This window comes from Asterias amurensis, chromosome 2, assembly GCF_032118995.1.
Source record: "Asterias amurensis chromosome 2, ASM3211899v1".
Taxonomy (NCBI): domain Eukaryota; kingdom Metazoa; phylum Echinodermata; class Asteroidea; order Forcipulatida; family Asteriidae; genus Asterias; species Asterias amurensis.
In genome coordinates, this window is record NC_092649.1 from 19197283 (window position 1) to 19217222 (window position 19940).

Sequence of the window (19940 nt, forward strand, 5' to 3'; positions counted from 1 at the left end):
AACAATCAGACAAATCAAACGCTAAAAATGCATGTCCGGAATTTGGAAAAAATTACCCAGTCACAAATTCCCACTCAGTGAACCTTTGTCAGTAGACTTTTCAAAGTCTCCACACATGTTCCTTTGCTGCTAAATGGGTAAACATACAGTTTCTGACTAGAGAAGAGGGATTAGCAAAATCGAAATGTATACCCCTATAACTCACCCCAAATTTTTTATCAAGTTCACACTGAACTCTAAGACCACAAATTTAAAAGTGAAAAAACGAGAATTCCTGTTTAAACAGGAAGATTCTCATGCCTAAAATTGCAGTGCCCCTATTTGTTAATAGTGTATGGGCGCTGCGTGCGGTTCATAAGTCAAAGGTCATGTGAACAATACTTAGCCCATGTATGATGTCTAGGAAACTCACGTGTTAAAGGAACACGTTGCCTTGGATCGGTCGAGTTGGTCTTTGAAAAGCGTTTGTTATAAAATGTATATAGGTAGAAAGATGCTGTAAAAGTAGAATACAATGATCCACACAAACATGCCTCGAAATTGTATGGTTTTCCTTTTACCTCGTCGACTAGCACAGTCGGCCATTTATGGGAGTCAAATTATTGACTCCCATAAATGGCCAACCGTGTTAGTTCGCACAATAAAAGGAAAACCACGCAATTTCGAGGCAAACTTGTTTGGATCATTGTATTCTACTTTTAAAACATCTTTCCAACCATATGCTTTTTATAACAAACGGTTAAAAACGCTTTTTTGATAGACCAACTCGTCCGATCCAACGCAACATGTTCGTTTAAACGCCTCATCATTTGTCCATCGTGTTCATCGTATTCACACAATACTACATTTAACATTTTCAAAATGGTGGGGGATGTAGTGTTATGCTATTTGTCAATAGCGCATGCGCGCTGTGGATCATAACTCAAAGTTCATATGAATAATATTTTATGTCATGTATCGTGCGCAGGAAACTCACGTGTTAAAGGAAGTGGACACTATTGGTAATTACTCAAAATAATTATTAGCATAAAACCTTACTTGGTAACATTGTGAGAAAATGGTCCCTTTTGAAGTAACTTAGTTTTCGAGAAAGAAGTAATTTTCCACAAATTTGATTTTGAGACCTCAGATTTAGAATTTGAGGTCTCGAAATCAAGCATCGGAAAGCACACAACTTCCTGTGACACAGGTATTTTATCTTTCATTATTATCTTGCAAAACGACCAATTAAGCTCAAATTTTCACAGGTTTGTTATTTTATGCATATGTTGAGATACATCAAGTGAAAAGACAGGGGCCAATTTCATAGAGCTGCTTAAGCAAAAATTTTGCTTAAGCACGAAAACAGCGCGCTTATTTTACACATGTTACTGGCCAAAATGTTATGCCATATACATTGATTGTGACTGGTAATTGTCTGTTGTTCACGTAGCATAACAATTGAGTAAATCTTGGCCGGTAATCTGATTTGACTAAGCAAAAATGTTTTTGCTTAAGCAAAATTTTGTGCTTAAGCAGCTCTTGTCTATCATGCGTATTGCATTCACACAATACATCTGGGTACTTAGATCTTTCTACTTACAGTGGAGTAATCGATTTGAATCTGCCGCGCTGCTAGGGTTCCTAACGTTATTGATCCGTTGATGTGCGGACTGAGGAGGCCGGTACATCCGACGATGTGATGCATTAAGATCCGTCTTGTCTGGTCGTTTCGATTCCACTCAATAATCTACAGAGAAATCACAAATGAAATCAAGAAAATGATATGAAATTACTACTGTAAATGATGTTAGCGTACGATAGAATTAAAGACCAGGGATAAATTTCACAAAGAGTTTTAACAGACTAGTCTTATCTTTAGTTAGGGCGAGTTATTCGTTGTAACTTTAGGACTAGCCTTAAGTTTTGAATGTCTCCTCTCTTTGCAGAAATCAACCCCTGGGCCCAACATCATAGAGCTGCTTCAGCAGAAAAAAATTGCTAAACAAAAGTTTGCTTACCAGAATAAGGTTACCAGCCAAACTACTATATCACGTGTACAATTTGTGGCTAGAATCCTGCTCATTTCTGCTTAGCAAAAACGCTTAAGTAGTATTTTCTGCTTATGCAGCTCAATGAGATCAAGCCCATGGCCCTACTTAAGCAGAAAATATTGCTTAACAATTTTTAGCCTAGCAAAATGAGCAGGATACCAGTCACATACTGTGCAATAATTAATAACTCGTTCTTGTACAGCACATTTGATAATAACATCTCAATGCGCTTTACATCAGTGTCCTGGTCATTGGCCCAATAATATTCCTTTTGTATTTCTCAGCTCCCTGGGGAGTATACAGCCCTGACCTGCCAGGGCGCTCTATACACAACATCAACCTCTACCCTAGTACGTCAAGAGAAGCAACTATAGTAAAGCATCTTGCTCAAGGACACCAGTGTCATGACCGGGATTCGAACCCACACTCTGATGACTTAACCACCAGAACTTGAGTTTGACGCTCTAAACCACTCAGCCATGACACCCTACACATCATCTCTTTACATGCAACTTGGATCCAATAAACGGAATATGACAAGCGAACAGCAGCCCAATTTGACGCCACCTCAAAGGGGTAGAGATCTGCTGGGGAAACCCTGTACATAATCACCTTTGACCTCGCACCGATTCACATGGCTTTCATGGTTCTGGAGATTTGCAGTTAAATTTGACATACATTACAATATTATACATATTATGTCAATACCTGTCCTTGGGCACCAGTCTACCCTAGGGGTTGATTGAATCTACATTAACTTACCTGAGCTTCGTCAATGTGTTCAAATGCCTCGTTGGATGGTGCAAGGAGAGTCATCTTGGCTCGGCTTGACCCCAGCAGCCTCAAAACATCACGCTGTTAGATAATTGACAGAATTAATTCAAAAACAATAACAATAATACTATTATAAAAAAAAGCGCATTTTCCCACTTAAAGGAACATTAAAGAATTGGTTTTTGCTAACAAAACAGTTGCTGTAAGCATTTTATGTAATCCACCATAAACATAAACTGACATACCTGTAGACGTTTGAGATCGATCGACCATCTGGGTCACGAGAAAATAGTGAAATACCAATTACAAATTTCGCATTGCATCGATGCCAAAATAAAAATGAATAAAACGTTCACTGCTGAGCGATAAACTCAAAACGCGAAGTTAGATTATTTATTTCTCATCAAATATGACATTTCAGATAGAAGTATTTCAAGGGATGTTTTGTTCAAGGGAAGTTTTTAGGTTCTTTCTGAACTGAGATATGAAGATGGAGTTCCTAAGCATGGATAAATTATGTCAAGGACAACTCAAACAAAGCGTTTGCACACGGGCGACCGCGCTTTTAATATATCCATTGTCCCTAAGAGGTTTTGGCAGATCATTCTAGAGCTTTGGATCCTAGAGCTGGACGTCTCCCCAGCATGCTAGAATAGTTCAACATTTGATTTGTTAGACAGAGACGCCAGGGTGGGAGTCATCATCAGGGCCCAAAATCATGGCTCTACTTACCGGAAAGCAAAGAATCGGCGCTTGTGGAAGCAGGGAATTCTTCGCTTACGTCAAGCGTATGGCACGGGTTAGCAGGGAATTTTGGCTTGTGCCTGTGCGTACTCAACATTACTAGGCATTCTTTGCTAACACAGTCATATCCAGTGTTAATTCATCAAAGAGGAAAAGCCAAGCCTATAATAATAGCGTACGAGAAAACTAGGCTACAAAGAACTTCAGAGCTGGGCCTAATAAGCCAGTTGCGAGTTAGATTTTAATAACCTCTGGTACAATGACTCGGGTAGTTACAATGTACCGCTTACATTTGAATTCCTCAAGACTGTCGAGACAGTTGCTACACCACGTGATTAGAGGCAAGCTTTTGTATAGCAACCTCCATTTAAGCAGACCCTGGTACCATTGTGTCATACACATCCATTCAGAATTGTGTATGGGTGTTCACCGTCTCTTACGTAACTTCGCGAAAGCTTGCCCTAATCACGTGGCGTAGCAACTGTCTCAATAGTCTGAGGAAGTCAAATGTAAGCGGTGCATTGTAAAAAATAAGTGAGTCATTGTACCAGAAACTATTCAAATCGCAAATGGCTTATTTCATGGCTCTGCTTACCCACTTACGGAAGCAGGGAATTCCACGATTACGTCAAGCGTATATGTATTTCACGGTCTAGCATAACATTTATGGTGTTTAATACCGCAAACCAAATACACATTGATACCACAACATGCAATGCCTCATATCCCATAAAGATGAACTTTAGCTACTTACGTTTGACTGCAAAAGACCCACAAATTGAGTGAAGTTCCTGTTCAAAACCAACTCCTGCAAGGACAGGAAAAAGAAGGAGAAACATGTGAATTTTTAATCTTGTTGACTCGAGTTCCCATCTCTTAAAGACAGTGGACACTATTGGTAATTGTTAAAGACTAGTCTTCACAGCTGGTGTATCTCAACATACGCATAAAATAACAAACCTGTGAAAATTTGAGCTCAATCGGTCATCGAAGTTGCGAGATAATAATGAAAGAAAAAACACCGTCCGTCACACGAATTTGTGCGCTTTCTGATGCTTGATTTCGAGACCTCAAGTTCTAAACTTGAGGTCTCAAAATCAAATTCGTGGAAAATTACTGATTTCTCGAAAACAACGTCACTTCAGAGGGAGCTGTTCTCACAAGGGTTTATACTATCAACCTCTCCCCATTACTTGTAATCAAGAAAGGTTTTATGTTAATAATTATTTTGAGTAATTACCAATAGTGTCCACTGTCTTTAAAGGTACTGGACTTGTTTTGCAATAATGTCAAAGACCAGTACACTCATTTGGTGTTTTTAAACTTATGCATAAAATAACAGTCTGTGAACATTTGGACTCAATTGATCATCAAAGTTTCAAGACAATAATGACAGCAAAAATACTCTTGACAGAAAATTACTCTTGTGTGCTTTCAGATGCCTGAGATTTGGATTCAAATATTTGAGTAAGAAATTACCCCTCATAAACTACTTTACTTCAGAGGGAGCCGTTTCTCACAATGTTTTATATCAACTGCTCTCCATTGCTCTCCATTTCCAAGTAAGTTTTTTTGCTAATACATATTTTGAGTAATTAACAAACGTCTCCAGTGCCTTCAAAATAAATGAGAGGATGACAGGGCTATTGGATTGTAAGCTTTTGAACAACTATAAAAAAATGCACATTTTGACACACAAACTGGCGGACAGGAGACGCCCGAGTATGTGCACTGCGCATTGTGAATAGGGTCTATACTTTGCATGGTGGAAATACGATATGGAAAGGTTTGCGGTAACACCATGTAATGACAATCTCTAAATGAGTTGAGATGGTTCTGAAAAGACCGTTGGTTTCAACTCGATAAGCTTTCAGAGCAACACTGATCGAAACGTCGAGTTGAAACCAACGGTTCTTTTCAGAACCACCCCAACTCACTTAGAGATGGTCATTACATGGTGTTATCGCAAACCTTTTTATAGGGTCTATGTAGTCTTTCTCTAGAGATTGGGTGGTGGCGAAGTTACTATGCAAATTTTCAGAGGAATAAGCAAACTTTAAAAAAAAGTCAAAAATTAGTCTATAATCACCTCAGCAATGTTACCGATGCACTCAATTCCGTCGCCGATGTGGTTGTCAAAACACGTGCAGTTACGGAGCGCTGGTCCTGCGGGTACGCAGTGCGCCCTCACACTGCAGCCCCCGTTGTTGTCCGAGCAGGGATTGATGGGACTACATCGTGTGCGTCCATCGCCTTCGTAGCCAGGTTGGCAATGGCAGGCACTCTGGGGAATGAATGAAGGAGGTCAAAACGTGTACAAAAATGTGTACATGCACTTATCTAGCAGGGGAATAGCTGGGGTATGTACTCATCATAGCTGGACTAGTGAGAATGCACTCCACTGACAGGGGCATTACAGGGGAATAGCTTGGTACGCACTTACCCTACCTGGACCAGTGTGAATGCACTCAGTTACTAGCAGGGGAATAACAGGGGAATAGCTGGGGTTTGTACTTACCATACCTGGACCAGTGTGAATGCACTCAGTTACTAGCAGGGGAATAACAGGGGAATAGCTGGGGTTTGTACTTACCATACCTGGACCAGTGTGAATGCACTCAGTTACTAACAGGGGAATAACAGGGGAATAGGTGGGGTTTGTACTTACCATACCTGGACCAGTGTGAATGCACTCAGTTACTAGCAGGGGAACAACAGGGGAATAGGTGGGTTTTGTACTTACCATATCTGGACCAGTGTGAATGCACTCAGTTACTAGCAGGGGAATGACAGGGGAAAAGCTGGGGTTTGTACTTACCATACCTGGACCAGTGTGAATGCAATCAGCTAGTTCATGGCAACCTCCGTCGTCCTCTTCCAGACAAGGGTTCACCTCTGATTCAAAGAAATTTATCACAACTAATAAACAAAATTGAACTGAGGATTTCCTCCTGAAAACTTTTTCAAGCATAGTTCATATATTAATTTTTGGTTTTAACCCTTAGCCCTGGTCACTAGTCCATATATTTCATTCCTTGAACCATCTAAGCTCCCGTTAAACCATCTCTCCCCTAACAGGTACCCATTTTACCCCTGGGTAAAGAGAAGCAATCACTGCATTGTCTTGCTCTGCGACACAAGTGTCACGATCAGGATTCGAACCCACATCCCGATGACTTAACCACTAGAACTTGAGTCCGATGCTCTTACTTGCTTAGCCAGGTAAAGTTGGTTCCTTAGAGCACTGTCTTTCTTTATTCTACTACCGCAGGGTTAATTACGATCCTATAAGCTTAAGTAGTAGCACCAGCCAATTTCCTATACCTTCCGCCCATGTAGGAGTTAAAAAGCAGGACAGTTCTTTGCAGAACTGAGAAGTCTCTCAAACAATCAGAAAAATCTACCCCGCAGTGGTAGATTACAAAGCAAGACAGTTCTCTATAGAACACACTCTACCAGGCAAGAAAACATACACATAGTGTTACCGCAAAAACCAAAAAATTCACATCCATAATTGAACATTCATAAACATTTTACACAACAGATTATAATTTCTGAATAAGTTGAGAGACCTTACCGCCACAATAAATACCATCACCCTCATACCCCCATGAACAAAAACAGCTAGGCCCATCCAATCCAGACCTACAAGTAGCATGCTCAGAGCAGATGTTGTGTTCACTACAGGATTTGTGAACTAAAAAAAAATAACAGAAAGAACAGGAAATTGTTGAGTGAAAATAACCAATAGCCCATACGCACATGCGCGTCTTATTATACCAGTGGATCTATAATAGTAATAGTAATAGTAATAATAATAATAATAATAATAATAATAATAATGATAATAATAATAATAATGTAAGCATTTATATAGCGCCCCCACAAAGATCGGAGCGCTTTACAAGTTACATACAAACAAACAATGCAATGACAAAGATACAACTAACAGTACAAGCAAAAAACAAAATGGCATGGTTAAACAAATCAATGAGTCTTAAGTCTATTTTTGAACAGCTCCAGTGTGTTGGCTTCCCGGATGTTACAGGGAAGGATATTCCAGAGCCAGGGAGCAGCGGCTAGGTTTGTTGTGTTGTCATTGACCCTTCGAGAAAGACTCTGCTAGGGTTGAAACGTCAGGCCATGAACAACTAAGCTTTCGGTATTACCTAGAGTCCTTAAATTATTTTACTGTATAATACTTTGCTTTGTTTTGTATAAATTTGTCTGGTCCAGACTTTTATTGTTTCACTTTTCCAGCACCTTGAGGCGGATTCTTTCTGCTATTATTTTAGCGCATTATAATAAAGGAGAAAAAAAAGGGTTGAGACGAGTTCTTAAAAGGCCGTTTAAAACCGGCAGGGTCGTTGCCGTGTGATAAAGGAGAGGGCCTTTAACACACGGCAACGACCCTGCAAGGTTTTCAATGGCCGTTTAAGAACGAGTCACTACTCTTTTATTCCCATTCATAAATGCCTTTTTGGGTAAAAATGCGTAATTAAGTTAAGAAACTCTGTAAAACTTATCTGTTTCCGACATGCTTTATGAGCTCTGAACATCCATTTACGCATTGTTATGACAGTTTCCGGATTTGTTCGTGCGCATATAGTCTAGGTGCATGTTGTTCTCGTTTTCCTTTCCAAACAGCACGGCCAACTCACCGACAGTGCCCGTAACAACAAACGTCTTGCACCAAGACTAGCGCGTAGCATCCGAAAACAATTGGTTATACATGTAAACAGAGCTCAAGCTGGTCATTTTTCACCGTTTAAACACCCCCATTTGACGCGCTCTCCACCCATAGGAATAGCAAAACTGTCTGAGGTATTTGTGAATTTTTCTTCATTATTATTATTACTATTGTTAAGTTGTCTGCAACAGCTAATTCTATTTTCTGATTCTTATGTAGTACATGTATGCATATCCGTCACTCAGGGACACTCAAGGCACTTTGACATACATAATTTTCCTGCAAGGTATGTGGGACTTTGAATTATGAGATCTACTCCTTTTTATAGCACTAGGAACACCAGGGCGAATCCCTTCTCTTAATGATGAGTTAAGACACACGGGACCATTGGCTTTACGTCCCATCCCAAGGACGAAAAAATGGCTATTGTCCTGCTTTTGAACAATACAAGAAAGGAAACAAAGATCACGACTGGGACTCGAAACCCACACTCTGCTGATCAGAAACAACAGAGTTTGAACTCGGTGCTCTTAACCGCTTGGCCACGACACTTCCACAAAATGCTTCCTCTACTGTAACTTATTTTGAGAAACCGTCTTCCAAGGCACTGTACATGTTTGGTAATTACTCAAAACATTTATTGGGAATAAAATGTTACTTGGTAACAAGCAATTGAGAGCTGTTGATAGTATAAAACATTGTGAGTAACGTCTGAAGTAACTTTGTTTTTGAGAAAGAGGTAACTTCTCACTAAAGTAATAAAAGACTTCTAGCCAGAAGCATTTTATTCCTATCTGAAAGCAAACTTTTTGTGTACAACAAGAGTGTTTTTTCTTTCATCATTTTCTTACAACTTCAATGACCAATTGAGTCCAAATTTTCACAAGCTTTTTATTTCATGCATATGTTGGGATACACCAAGTGAGAATACTGGTCTTTGACAATTACCAAAGGTGTCCAGTGCCTTTAATGGATATGATGTCTGTAGTGGTAATGTGTTCAGTCTTCAATTACCGGTTTTGGTATGAATAAATTCACATCCGGATGTGATACAAATATGTTTGAGAGCGCCCTTACGCGATTAATAATACGGCGCACTCAGTCACAGACTTTCAGTACACTTACCTTCACAATTGCTGCCGTTCCAAATGAAACCATTGTAGCAAAGGCATTGCTGATCAAGACAGCTAGAAAATCAAACAAATAGCACAAGCTTAGAAAAAATTTGGTTTAGAGTTTTTTTTATTTTAATTCTCCTCCATAGACCATATTGAATAACCTCTTTGTTGCTATGAAAGTCGCCATCTTGTAGGTCAAACCGTCCAAACGCGTACATCAATGAAGCACACAGCACATAGCGTTCCCGGTTTGATTTATACGGCACATGCACGCACAACCACACACACATGCACACAGACGCCATGTTGTAGGGCAAATATTTGAACGGTGACATCATATTCAATACGATCTACTTTCGAATTTTTACATCCTTAACATCTGAGCCCAAAGTGTTTACTCTTACGGAGGCTTTATCTACTGTTTTTGCATTTTTGGGGTTATTTTTTAAAGGAACATTACAGAACTGGTAATAAAACAAACGATCTCTTTACAGATTTACAAAGAAATTTACAAGGTCTAATGATGATGATAGTAGAAAACATGTCTTGAAGTATTTGTGTCTGAAATGTCATCTTTGATGAGAAATATTTAAAAATAATTTCCTGTTTAAAGTTTATCGCTCAGTGAGAGTTTTATTAAGTTTTATTAAATCGACGTAATGCAAAATGAGAAATCAGTTTTTCACTATTTTCCAGATGTCCGATTGATCTCAAACTTCTGCAGGTTTGTCAGTTTATGTATATATGGTGGATTACGTAAAGTGCACACACTTACAGCTACTGTTTTGTTAGCCAAAACCAATTCAATAATGTTCTTTTAAGTGCATGGGTACTTTTCGTAGGACACACAACTCAATGTCAACAGATTGACATAAAACTCCCAAAGTTTAAAGATAATGATGGTAGAAAGCTTCCCTTAAAACATTACTTGCTGTGGACATTGTGTTTTGTGTTACAAAAAGTACCCAGACCCTTTAAACTTTGTACTGTCTTACCAATGTGTGCCCATGAACGGATGTCGCTAACATGATCTTTGAAATACAGTCAAACAAAAAAAGGTTGTACGGCGTCTCACTGGCACCACTGAACAAAGATATTGACAAAATAGTGACACCGCCAATATAGGGCTAGATAGCTCAGTTGGTAGAGCGATGGCACGTTAATCCGGAGGTCGTTGGTTCAAATCCCACTCTAGTCAATTCTTTGTTCAACCCCAAAAATCTTTTGAATAAAAACCATAGAGTTATAGATAAGAACTAAAGGGTGCACTGGTGATGCTGCTTGCACAAACGCGACGGGACCACATGGAGATACGCGTGCCATTTTGTAAGATGAACGCTATTTGCATGTTGAACATGAACAAAGCCTACACGTCTGTGCGTGCGTGTACAATATACTTCTTCTTCATCTTCTTCCTTTAAAATGCTGCTTCAGAAAATTTGAAGATTACCGTACTTGTTGTGCAATGTTGTTTTTAAACTTACAAAATGGCCGCACGCGCCCATGCCCGGTCACGAATAAAGGCCAGTGGGCCCACTAGTTCTAACATGTATATATAACTCTATGATTAAAACAGATATTATTCAATTCTACTTACTACGCATTTGGATCACATTCCTCTGAACATTGGTTGGAAGAAGTTATGGCTGCAAGGAAAGAAAAAAGGAAAGCTATTGGTAACTACTCAAAACAATTGTTAAGTAGGATTTGAAACTTTGCATGGTGGAAATAAGATATAGAAGAGTTTGCAGTAACACCATGTAATGACTATCTCTAAATGAGTTGGGGTGGTTCTGAAAAGAACCGTTGTTATCCAACGGTTCTCACATTGTGAGAAATGTGCTCCCTCTGAAGTAATATAATTGTTTAGAAACAAGTAATTTCTCAGCTGAAATCTCAAAATCAAGCATCTGAAAGCACACAAGTTCGTGCAACAAGGGTGTTTTTTTCTTTGATTTTTCTCTCTCAACTTTATCAACCAATTGAGTTCAAATGTTCACAGGTTTGTTATTTTATGCACATGTTGGGATACACCAAGTGAAATGACTGGTCTTTGACATTTACCAAAAGTGTCCAGTTCCTTTAATTTTTGGTTCTGAATTCAAGGATTCTCAGACATGCGAACCTAATCACTATCGGAGCCAAGAACCCCACAGAGCAAACAAAGAAGGAAGTTTCAGTTTTAGATTTAGTTTTAGTTTTAGTTTTAGTTTTAGGAGGACAACCCCAGAGAGTTATTACAGGGAAAGCCCCGGGCAGTCCGATAGGGACTGAAAATCCAATCCACATAGTGCCTACCGGGATTTGAACCAGGCTCCTAGTGAATAAGAGCACTGCACTCAAGCTCTGCTGTTCAGCAGAGTGTGGGTTTGAGAGACGTGACACCTGTGTTCTTGAGCAAGACACTTAACCATGATGCTTCGCCCTTCAGATGGGACATAAAGTCATTGGTTCCGTGTATGTGTAATGCACTTAAAAGAACCCAGTGCACTTCACGTAAAGAGAAGGGGTTCGCCCCGGTGTTCTTGGTTTGATTGGCAGCATATTGCGCCACAGCACCTTGTAAACCATTAAAAATAGAGTAGATCACATAATTCAAACTTGGTCCCACAAACCTTGCAGGAAATACTGTATGTTACATTAAAGTGCCTTGAGCGTCACTATATAAGAAGCCACTATTATTATTACACCATGTACATTTTGTACGTGGGCGTGTTGTACATGTTTAATGATCAACGGTGTGGCAAGCTTTAGAGGGCTTACAAGTAAAAACACGCATGGGCAATAGACTTGTTTGCAGACACCATTGTTCTCTATGTTACAGCCCAAGGAGCATCATTGAGTGACGGACATGCATGCTATATAAGAAGCCACTATTATTATTATTAGAAGTGGGAGGCAAACACAGATGAAATAATATCTGGAACATGCGAAATGAAGTGGTACCGTACCTATGTCGCACTGTAATCCAGTGTATCCGGTGTTGCAGATACATCTCCCGTCACCATGGATACCCTCACGACAACGCCCATTCACGCAGCTGCTGCACACTGATACAAAAACAACAACAACAACAAAACCCATATAAACAAGCCGGTGTGGCGGTTTCAGTTTTCCGCTGTGTTCAGTTTTCCGAATGACCAAACACGGTAGCATTGCGTCATGCGATGCCTGCGCACAGCAAGCAAAAGTAGTCCATTTTTAGTGCCGTATTGAGTCATCCGTTACCCTCCGGTATAGCTGTCATGGCGGCGTCCACGAGTCGAGTCAGTACAACTAGCGGCAAACGCGTGGATCGTATGAGTTGTTTTTTATGCAAGCAGAGTGTGACCTGCCTAAAGTTGTACCCATGAATACATGTAAAGATGGGGCAAGAGATTATGTGACTACACAGAAAAGAATCGTAATATAAACACATGGGGTCACTGCTGAGAGAACTACAGTACACACCAGGGTACTCGCGGCGGTATCCGACAAGTCACCCGGAAAACTGAACACGCCAGAAAGCTAAAACCGTTCGAACAACGTGCTGATATGTCCGACTACGTCACCCGGAAACTAAACACGGCGGAAGACTGAAACCGCCACACCAGTACAGCCAAAATATCAAATCAAATCTCTCAGATTATCCCAAAACAAAGGTAATGCAATTCCTGTATATTTGGTTTGTGGTAACACCATGTGTATATCTACTTGCTTGGTAGATTATGTTCTTTTGAGAACTTGTCTTGCTATTCTCCTGACGATGACTACAGCAAGCTAGTGTGTATCTACTTGCCAGGTAGAGTTTATTCTTTCGAGAACTGTCTTTCTATTGACCCATTTCACCTGACATCATCATCAGAAAAATCTTGAATGCGCCATACTGGTGGGCAATTTCACTGTGCGTTTTCATATATAACTCTATGCATAGAGTATGCTGTGCGCTATGCAGTGAAAAACGCATTTAAGGTGTCGCGGCGTTAACACACGTAAACCTAACTTGCCCACCAACATGGTCAGAGTGGCACCAGTCGCTGCGTGTGACGCGCGTGCAAGGGGTCACTATACGGATTGTTTGGGAGTCTTCTCAGTTCTGAAAAGAGCTGTCCTGGTCTCAATTTCATGGCTCTGATTACCGTAAGCACAGAATCGGCGCTAACGAAAGCAGGGAATTCTGTGCTTACGGCAGGCGTATTTCACGGGCTAGCAGCAATTTTTGGCTTCTGCGCGATACTAGGCATTCTACGCTAACAAGGCTAGCGCAGAAATTCGGCGCTTGCATGGAATAATGATCGTAAGCGCAGAATTTGTCAGTAAGCAGAGCCATGAAATTGGGTCCAGCTTTAAAAGTACTACCAGAGCGGAAGGTATAGATAATCAGCAGGGACTACTACTTTAGCTTAAAGGATCGTAATAAACTGCACTTCCGTTCTTAAATTGGTCTCAACAATTCAACTAGCTTGCTCTAGTCATCACCCTATTTAGAGGATTGATATTGATTGATGGATTGATTGATTGATTGATTGATTGATTGATTGATTGGATGATTGGTTGATTATCATGGAACCTGATCTACCTCCATCGCAGCGCTGACCGTAGTGTCCAGCTTGACACAGCTCGCACGCCGTCCCAATGAAGTTTGCATCGCAGCTGCAGGTTCCAACCCCGTCAATGCCAGAGCTGCAGCGACCGTTGTTACTACATGGAGTCAACCGTCCACCGGGACATTCTACACAAACAAAATAAATAATACCAATAGTAATGATAACCAGTTTTTATAGGGTGCTTTTCACACCTGAAGGGCGTCTCAAAGCCCTTCCAACATTATTACCCCTGGTCACTGGGCCATTTAATTCATTCCTTAAACCATCTCAGCTCCCTGGGGAGTACACAGCCTATGCAACAAATGTGCGACTAAGCTAAATCCATCACAATACCATCTCTACGCTCATAGGTACCTATTTACCCCTGGGTGGAGAGAAGCAATGACAGTTAAGTGTCCCTCGAGGGACAGACACAGGTGTCACGACCGTATTAGAAGCGGCGTCTATGCGTGAATGGGGTATTTAAGACAATGGACACTATTGGTAATTGTCAAAGACCAGTCTTCTCACTTGGTGTATCTCAACATATGCATAAAATAACAAACCTGTGCAAATTTGAGCTCGATTGGTCGTCGGAGTTGTGAGATACATGTAACTATGAAAGAAAAAAACACCCTTGTCACACGAAGTGGTGTGCTTTCAGATGCTTGATTTCGAGACCTCAAATTCTAAACTTGAGGTCTCAAAATCAAATTCGTGGAAAATTACTTCTTTCTCGAAAACTACGTCACGTCAGTGGGAGCCGTTTCTCACAATGTTTTATACTATCAACCTCTCCCATTAATCGTTACCAATTGAGGTTTTATGCTGATAATGTTTTTGAGTAATTACCAATAGTAATTGTTAACTGCCTTTAACTATTTGTTGCATTGGAAGTTATTCAAATACACTCGCTAATGGCTTCTTACCTGCACAATCTGGGCCAAAGAATCCAAGGCAGCACAATGGGATCTGTAAGAATGGAAACAATTCAATTCAATTCAATAAAACATGTATTTTGGTATTGCCCTCACATGGTAAAAAAAAGTGAATAAATGAGTAGTGACGAGTTCTTAAACTGCCGTTTGAAGGAAACCGGCAGGGTCGTTGCCGTGTGATAAAGGCCACAAACCTACAAGGTTTGAAACGGCCGTTTAAAGCCATTGGACACTTTCGGTAAACAGTATTGTCCAAAGGCCCACACTTCGTGTATCACAACTTATATATCAAATCACAAACCTGTGAAAATTAAGGCTCAATCGGTCAACGGAGTCGTGAGAAAATAACGGGAAAACCCATCCTGGTTTCCGCACGTTTCGCCGTGTCATGACACGTGTTTAAAATAAATCCGTAATTCTGGATATCGAGAATTGATAATTGTTTTAATGTTTTCTCAAAAAGTAAAGCGTTTCATGGAATATTATTTCAAGAGAAGTCTTTCACTATTAACTTCTGTAAACCCTGTGAGTTATTTGTAAATCTGTGAACTTTTTTCTTTTTTTCTGTTCCGAAAGTGTATAATGGCTTTAAGAAGGAGTCACTACTCATTTATTCCTATTAATAAATGCCATTTCAGTTAAAAGGCTGTTTTCCGATAGCATTTGTGCGAATAGTAATGCATCCTCACACCAATGGGCTAACCTGCACAAATGCTATCTGAAAACAACCGGTTATAAACAGCTTTTTAGCTGTGCCTTTATCAAATGTTTAAACACCCCATGTGACGCGCTCACCACTAATATAAATAGCAAAACATTCTATGGTACTTATGAATACATAATTGGTGTTTCATACTATCTACAGTGACAGTTATAAACAGTAGCCAATAATATTAACAAATTAGAAAAGCAAAACTTGGAATTGGGTGTACCTTAACCAATGGACAGACTTAACACTGCATATAAAACTCACAAAGACAAAGACAAGGGACAAGAAGGACATACGAACACATGTCAGGTAGGTGTACTAACAATACAGCACAAAGCGAGCCATCATTGAAAACACTCATGCTTCTACAGTCATGAACTATAGTTAGAATGAATGTGCATTGAGAAGTAATTGGTACACATGCAGAGTGATTGCAGATTTAAACACCACGCAAGCATGTGTACCATCTTTTTGAGGGCGTTTTTGACACACAAAATGGCGGACAGCAGAGGAGCGTTCAAGTGTGCTGCACGTTTTGCAAAGGGTCTTTTGAACTGAATTTTTATACTTCAATCATACATGTGTAGAAAATAACACCAACAATCCCGGCTATGTCTCGTTGGGCCCCCTTCCCCCTTTCAATGTTGGTTCCAATTGTCGGTTCTTACAGTCAACATTGAGCAGGGGGATGGGGGGGGGGGGCGGGAGAGACAATGTTTTTTGACAGTGGGAGGTGGACAGGGAAGGTTTTATTTAACGTTAGGAATGGGTGGCCCAAGCATTTTGGCCGGGATTGCGTACGTATGCCCCACTGCCTGTGTAGAAAAAGATTTGTTTTCGCCGTGGATGTGGTAAAATGTCACGCGCATATGGGCGACGCACTGAATAGACAATGTCAATTGGGTGATGTCATACCAGTAGGGCGCCTTCATACTCACCTAGAGGTAAAAAAAATGTCGTTCATTGGCCAAATCTGTGCGCTCGCATAAAAATATGCGCGTCGCCTTAAACGCGTGATCCTCCAGGCTGAACCAGCATAAGTACGCGCAGTTGATCTAGGTATTATATTCTAGATCTATGGCTTCAATACTCACGTAGGAAACTCCACGGCATGTTACTCTACAACCAGGAATGTGTTGTAAATGAAACGATTGTTTTGTATAGATGCAATTGCTCTGGCTTGGAACAATCTGAAATACAAAGTCCGTAAATAACGTACTCAAATGAAATTCTTCAGCAATCTTTATATATATTTGGTTTGCGATGACACTTGTGTCCTTAAAGGAACACGTTGCCTTGGATCGGTCGAGTTGGTCTTTTAAAACCGTTTGTTATAAAATCGTTATGGTTAGAAAGATGTTGTAAAAATAGAATACAATGATCTACACAAATATGCATCGAAATTGCGTGGTTTTCGTTTTACTTCGTCGCCAAACACGGCCGGCCATTTATGGGAGTCAAAAGTTTGACTCCCATAAATGGCTGACCATGTTTGTTCGCGAGGTAAAATGAAAACCATGCAATTTTGAGTGATACTTGTGTGGATCATTATATTCTACTTTTAAAACATCTGTCTAACCATATGCATTTCGTAACAAACGGTTTCAAACGCTTTTCATGGACCAACTCGTCCGATCCAAGGCAACATGTTCCTTTCAGCAAGACACTTAAAAATTGCTTTGTCCTTTGGATGGGACGAAAAGCCGTTGATCCCATGTGTTGTATTATGCACGTACAAGAACCCAGTGCAATTTTCAAAAAGAGAAGGAGTTCGCACCAGTGTCCCTGGTTGTGGCTGCTGTATGTGCAGTGGCACCTTGAGTAACTATTATTAGGTGCTACATAATTGGGTCTCAAAATTCAATAATCTTTCTGTACAAATGTATATACTAAGCGCCTTGAGTACCTTGTTAATAGATACCTGCGCTGAAAAAGACTTCAACATTATTGTGATTATAGCAACAATGATATTAATAATAATACTGATAATGATAAACAAAGGAAAAAGGCTAAGATTTAAGTGTTTGTTACCCTTTCAGCAGTATCTGGTGGGCACTCGGGAGGGCTATCACAGCTTCCACACTCAGTCTGTTTTGACAAGATCAAAGTAATATGAAGTTGCTTAGACACAGTACTCATTTTGAAATGTAACATCCCAGAAAAGTTAGTCATGACGCCGTTTAGATAGAGAGGTCATTTACACGATTTAACTCATGGTTCAACCCGATCGAGTTTAACTATGTGTGTCTGAACGGTTCTAAAGTTAGACCGAATCAGGTTTAACCCGTAACATACTTCCTGCGAATGCAAAGCGAATGTGGACGTCACAAATTTGCAACAAATAATTCGCAAGTGTTGAGTTGGGCTCAACTCTCATGCGAATATCGCAGCGAAAACAAAGTTGTGTCATCAAACTCACACCAAATTCGCATTGCATATGCAGGAAGTACATGAACCGGGCTTTAGACCGTCGAGCCATGGGGTTTATCTTTAGACTGCTTTGGGTTTATATTTTAACACTGCGTGTGGACAGAAGAACAAAAAATATCACATTCGGCATAACTCACAACAGATGACCCATTGACCTCCGCGATCGTTACTTTAACATCCATTGACTATTGATCTCGATAAAAAAAATATTGTGGCGTGTCGTGGCCTAGTGTTAAAAGGCAGTGGACACTATTGGTAATTGTCGAAGACTAGCCTTCACAGTTGGTTTATCTCAACATCATGCATGAAACAACAAACCTGTGAAAATTTGAGCTCAATCCGTCATCGAAGTTGCAAGATAATAACGAAAGAAAAAAACACCCTTGTCACACGAAGTTGTGTGCATTTAGATGGTCGATTTCGAGACCTCAAGTTCTAAATCTGAGGTCTCGAAATCAAATTCTTGGAAACTATGGCACTTCAGAGGGAGCCGTTTCTCGCAATGTTTTTTAACATCAACCTCTCCCCATTACTAGTCACCAAGAAAGGTTTTATGCTAATAATTATTTTGAGTAATTACCAATAGTGTCCACTGCCTTTAAGAGCCCCGGATTCAAGCTCTAGTGTTTGATCAGCAGAGTGTGGGTTCGAGTCCTGGTCGTGACACTTTTGTCCTTAAGCAAGATGCTTAACCATGATTGCTTCGAAAGTTGGGGAGGTGGTGCTTTCTGCTCTACCAGCCAGGTTTCAGACGGATGATACCCAAGCCTACATACATATGGATTGTAAAGGGGGCAACCCTGTTTCAGCCCCAGGAGTAGGTGGCAACGGCTCCTGGCAAAAATATATTGTAGCCCTCACCTTGAAGTGGCCTTCAGGCTTTGTGTGTCTAGCAATTGCATACAAATTTATTTAAAAAAACAAAGATAAGCTGTATCTTGATGATTTTTGTTTTTACCAGTGTAGTACGTGTATTTTCAACATCACAGTGATTCTGCAGAGGTATCATAACCTCGGAGATAACATGGACCACACCTCTATCCGTTAGGAGATCTGGAGACTCGACCATTACATTGTTCACAAATAACTGCAGGAAAGACAAAAGAAGAAAGCATGAAAGCTTTATAATATATATATAAACTCTGGTGTTTCTGATCAGGAGAGAGTGTGGGTTGGTCTTTGAATCCCCAGCCGTGACCCTTGTGTCCTTAAGCAAGACACACAACCATTGCTTCGCTCTTTGGATGGGACGTAAAGCCATTGGTCCCATATCGCATGTAAAAGAACCCAGTGCACTTATGCAGGCGTCAATTTGAAGCGTGGACCGACCCTCCTCACGTCATCACCTTTCTTGACCTAAGCCAATTATGTGTAGGGTCAGGATTTCACCACCACTTCACTCTATCAGCAAATGTGTTAGTCCAAGCTTCACCCTTTGAATTATTTCCATAGGTGAAGCTTCACTTTTTCAGTTTTCGCCAGGTCTGACGCTTCACCACGACTGTTTCACCATATTGGCCATTTGTATAGACCTTTCTTTTGTTGATAAACAAACCGCCTTGGTTGGCATGGTCGGCTGAATGTTAGTAAAACACTAAATCTTAAAAACAGATGTTTTAAAAAAAAATCGCATTTTCTGCGAACTTTCAATTAAATAAAATACCTCTCATAATTATTTGTTTTGTTTTTAACAAAACCAACACATTTGGTTAATTCGCGACCATCGCGCGACCGACTACAAACTTGGCAACGTTTGCGCAAGTGGAACGCACCACAGGATGCAGTTTGCAAGGTGCTGCAGCGCGCGATGTTAGAATGTGTGTATTTGTGTGGGAAAATTGCGCGCACGCAAATTCCAAGTTGGCTTGCGCGAATTTCAAAACAGGCCATCTTCAAAGATTGCATCACAGTTACAATTGTTTGAAACGCCACGACTTCG

The 19940-nt window shown here is 40.4% G+C and overlaps 1 protein-coding gene across 2 annotated transcripts in view; it reads right to left on the bottom strand.

The window, feature by feature from the left end:
- The window catches only part of LOC139952293 (stabilin-2-like), a 90231-nt gene that overhangs the window by 29884 nt on the left and 40407 nt on the right, over positions 1-19940 (bottom strand). For both annotated transcript variants that reach the window (XM_071951391.1, XM_071951382.1), the window contains exons 29-42: positions 18960-19088; positions 17603-17659; positions 16666-16761; positions 14854-14896; positions 13918-14070; positions 12311-12409; positions 10957-11005; positions 9367-9428; positions 7129-7248; positions 6370-6446; positions 5641-5835; positions 4306-4359; positions 2796-2888; positions 1583-1729 (exon numbers count right to left, since the gene is read on the bottom strand). In XM_071951391.1, the coding sequence (XP_071807492.1) occupies positions 1583-1729; positions 2796-2888; positions 4306-4359; positions 5641-5835; positions 6370-6446; positions 7129-7248; positions 9367-9428; positions 10957-11005; positions 12311-12409; positions 13918-14070; positions 14854-14896; positions 16666-16761; positions 17603-17659; positions 18960-19088 (1374 nt within the window). The remainder of the gene's footprint in view (positions 1-1582; positions 1730-2795; positions 2889-4305; positions 4360-5640; positions 5836-6369; positions 6447-7128; positions 7249-9366; positions 9429-10956; positions 11006-12310; positions 12410-13917; positions 14071-14853; positions 14897-16665; positions 16762-17602; positions 17660-18959; positions 19089-19940) is intronic.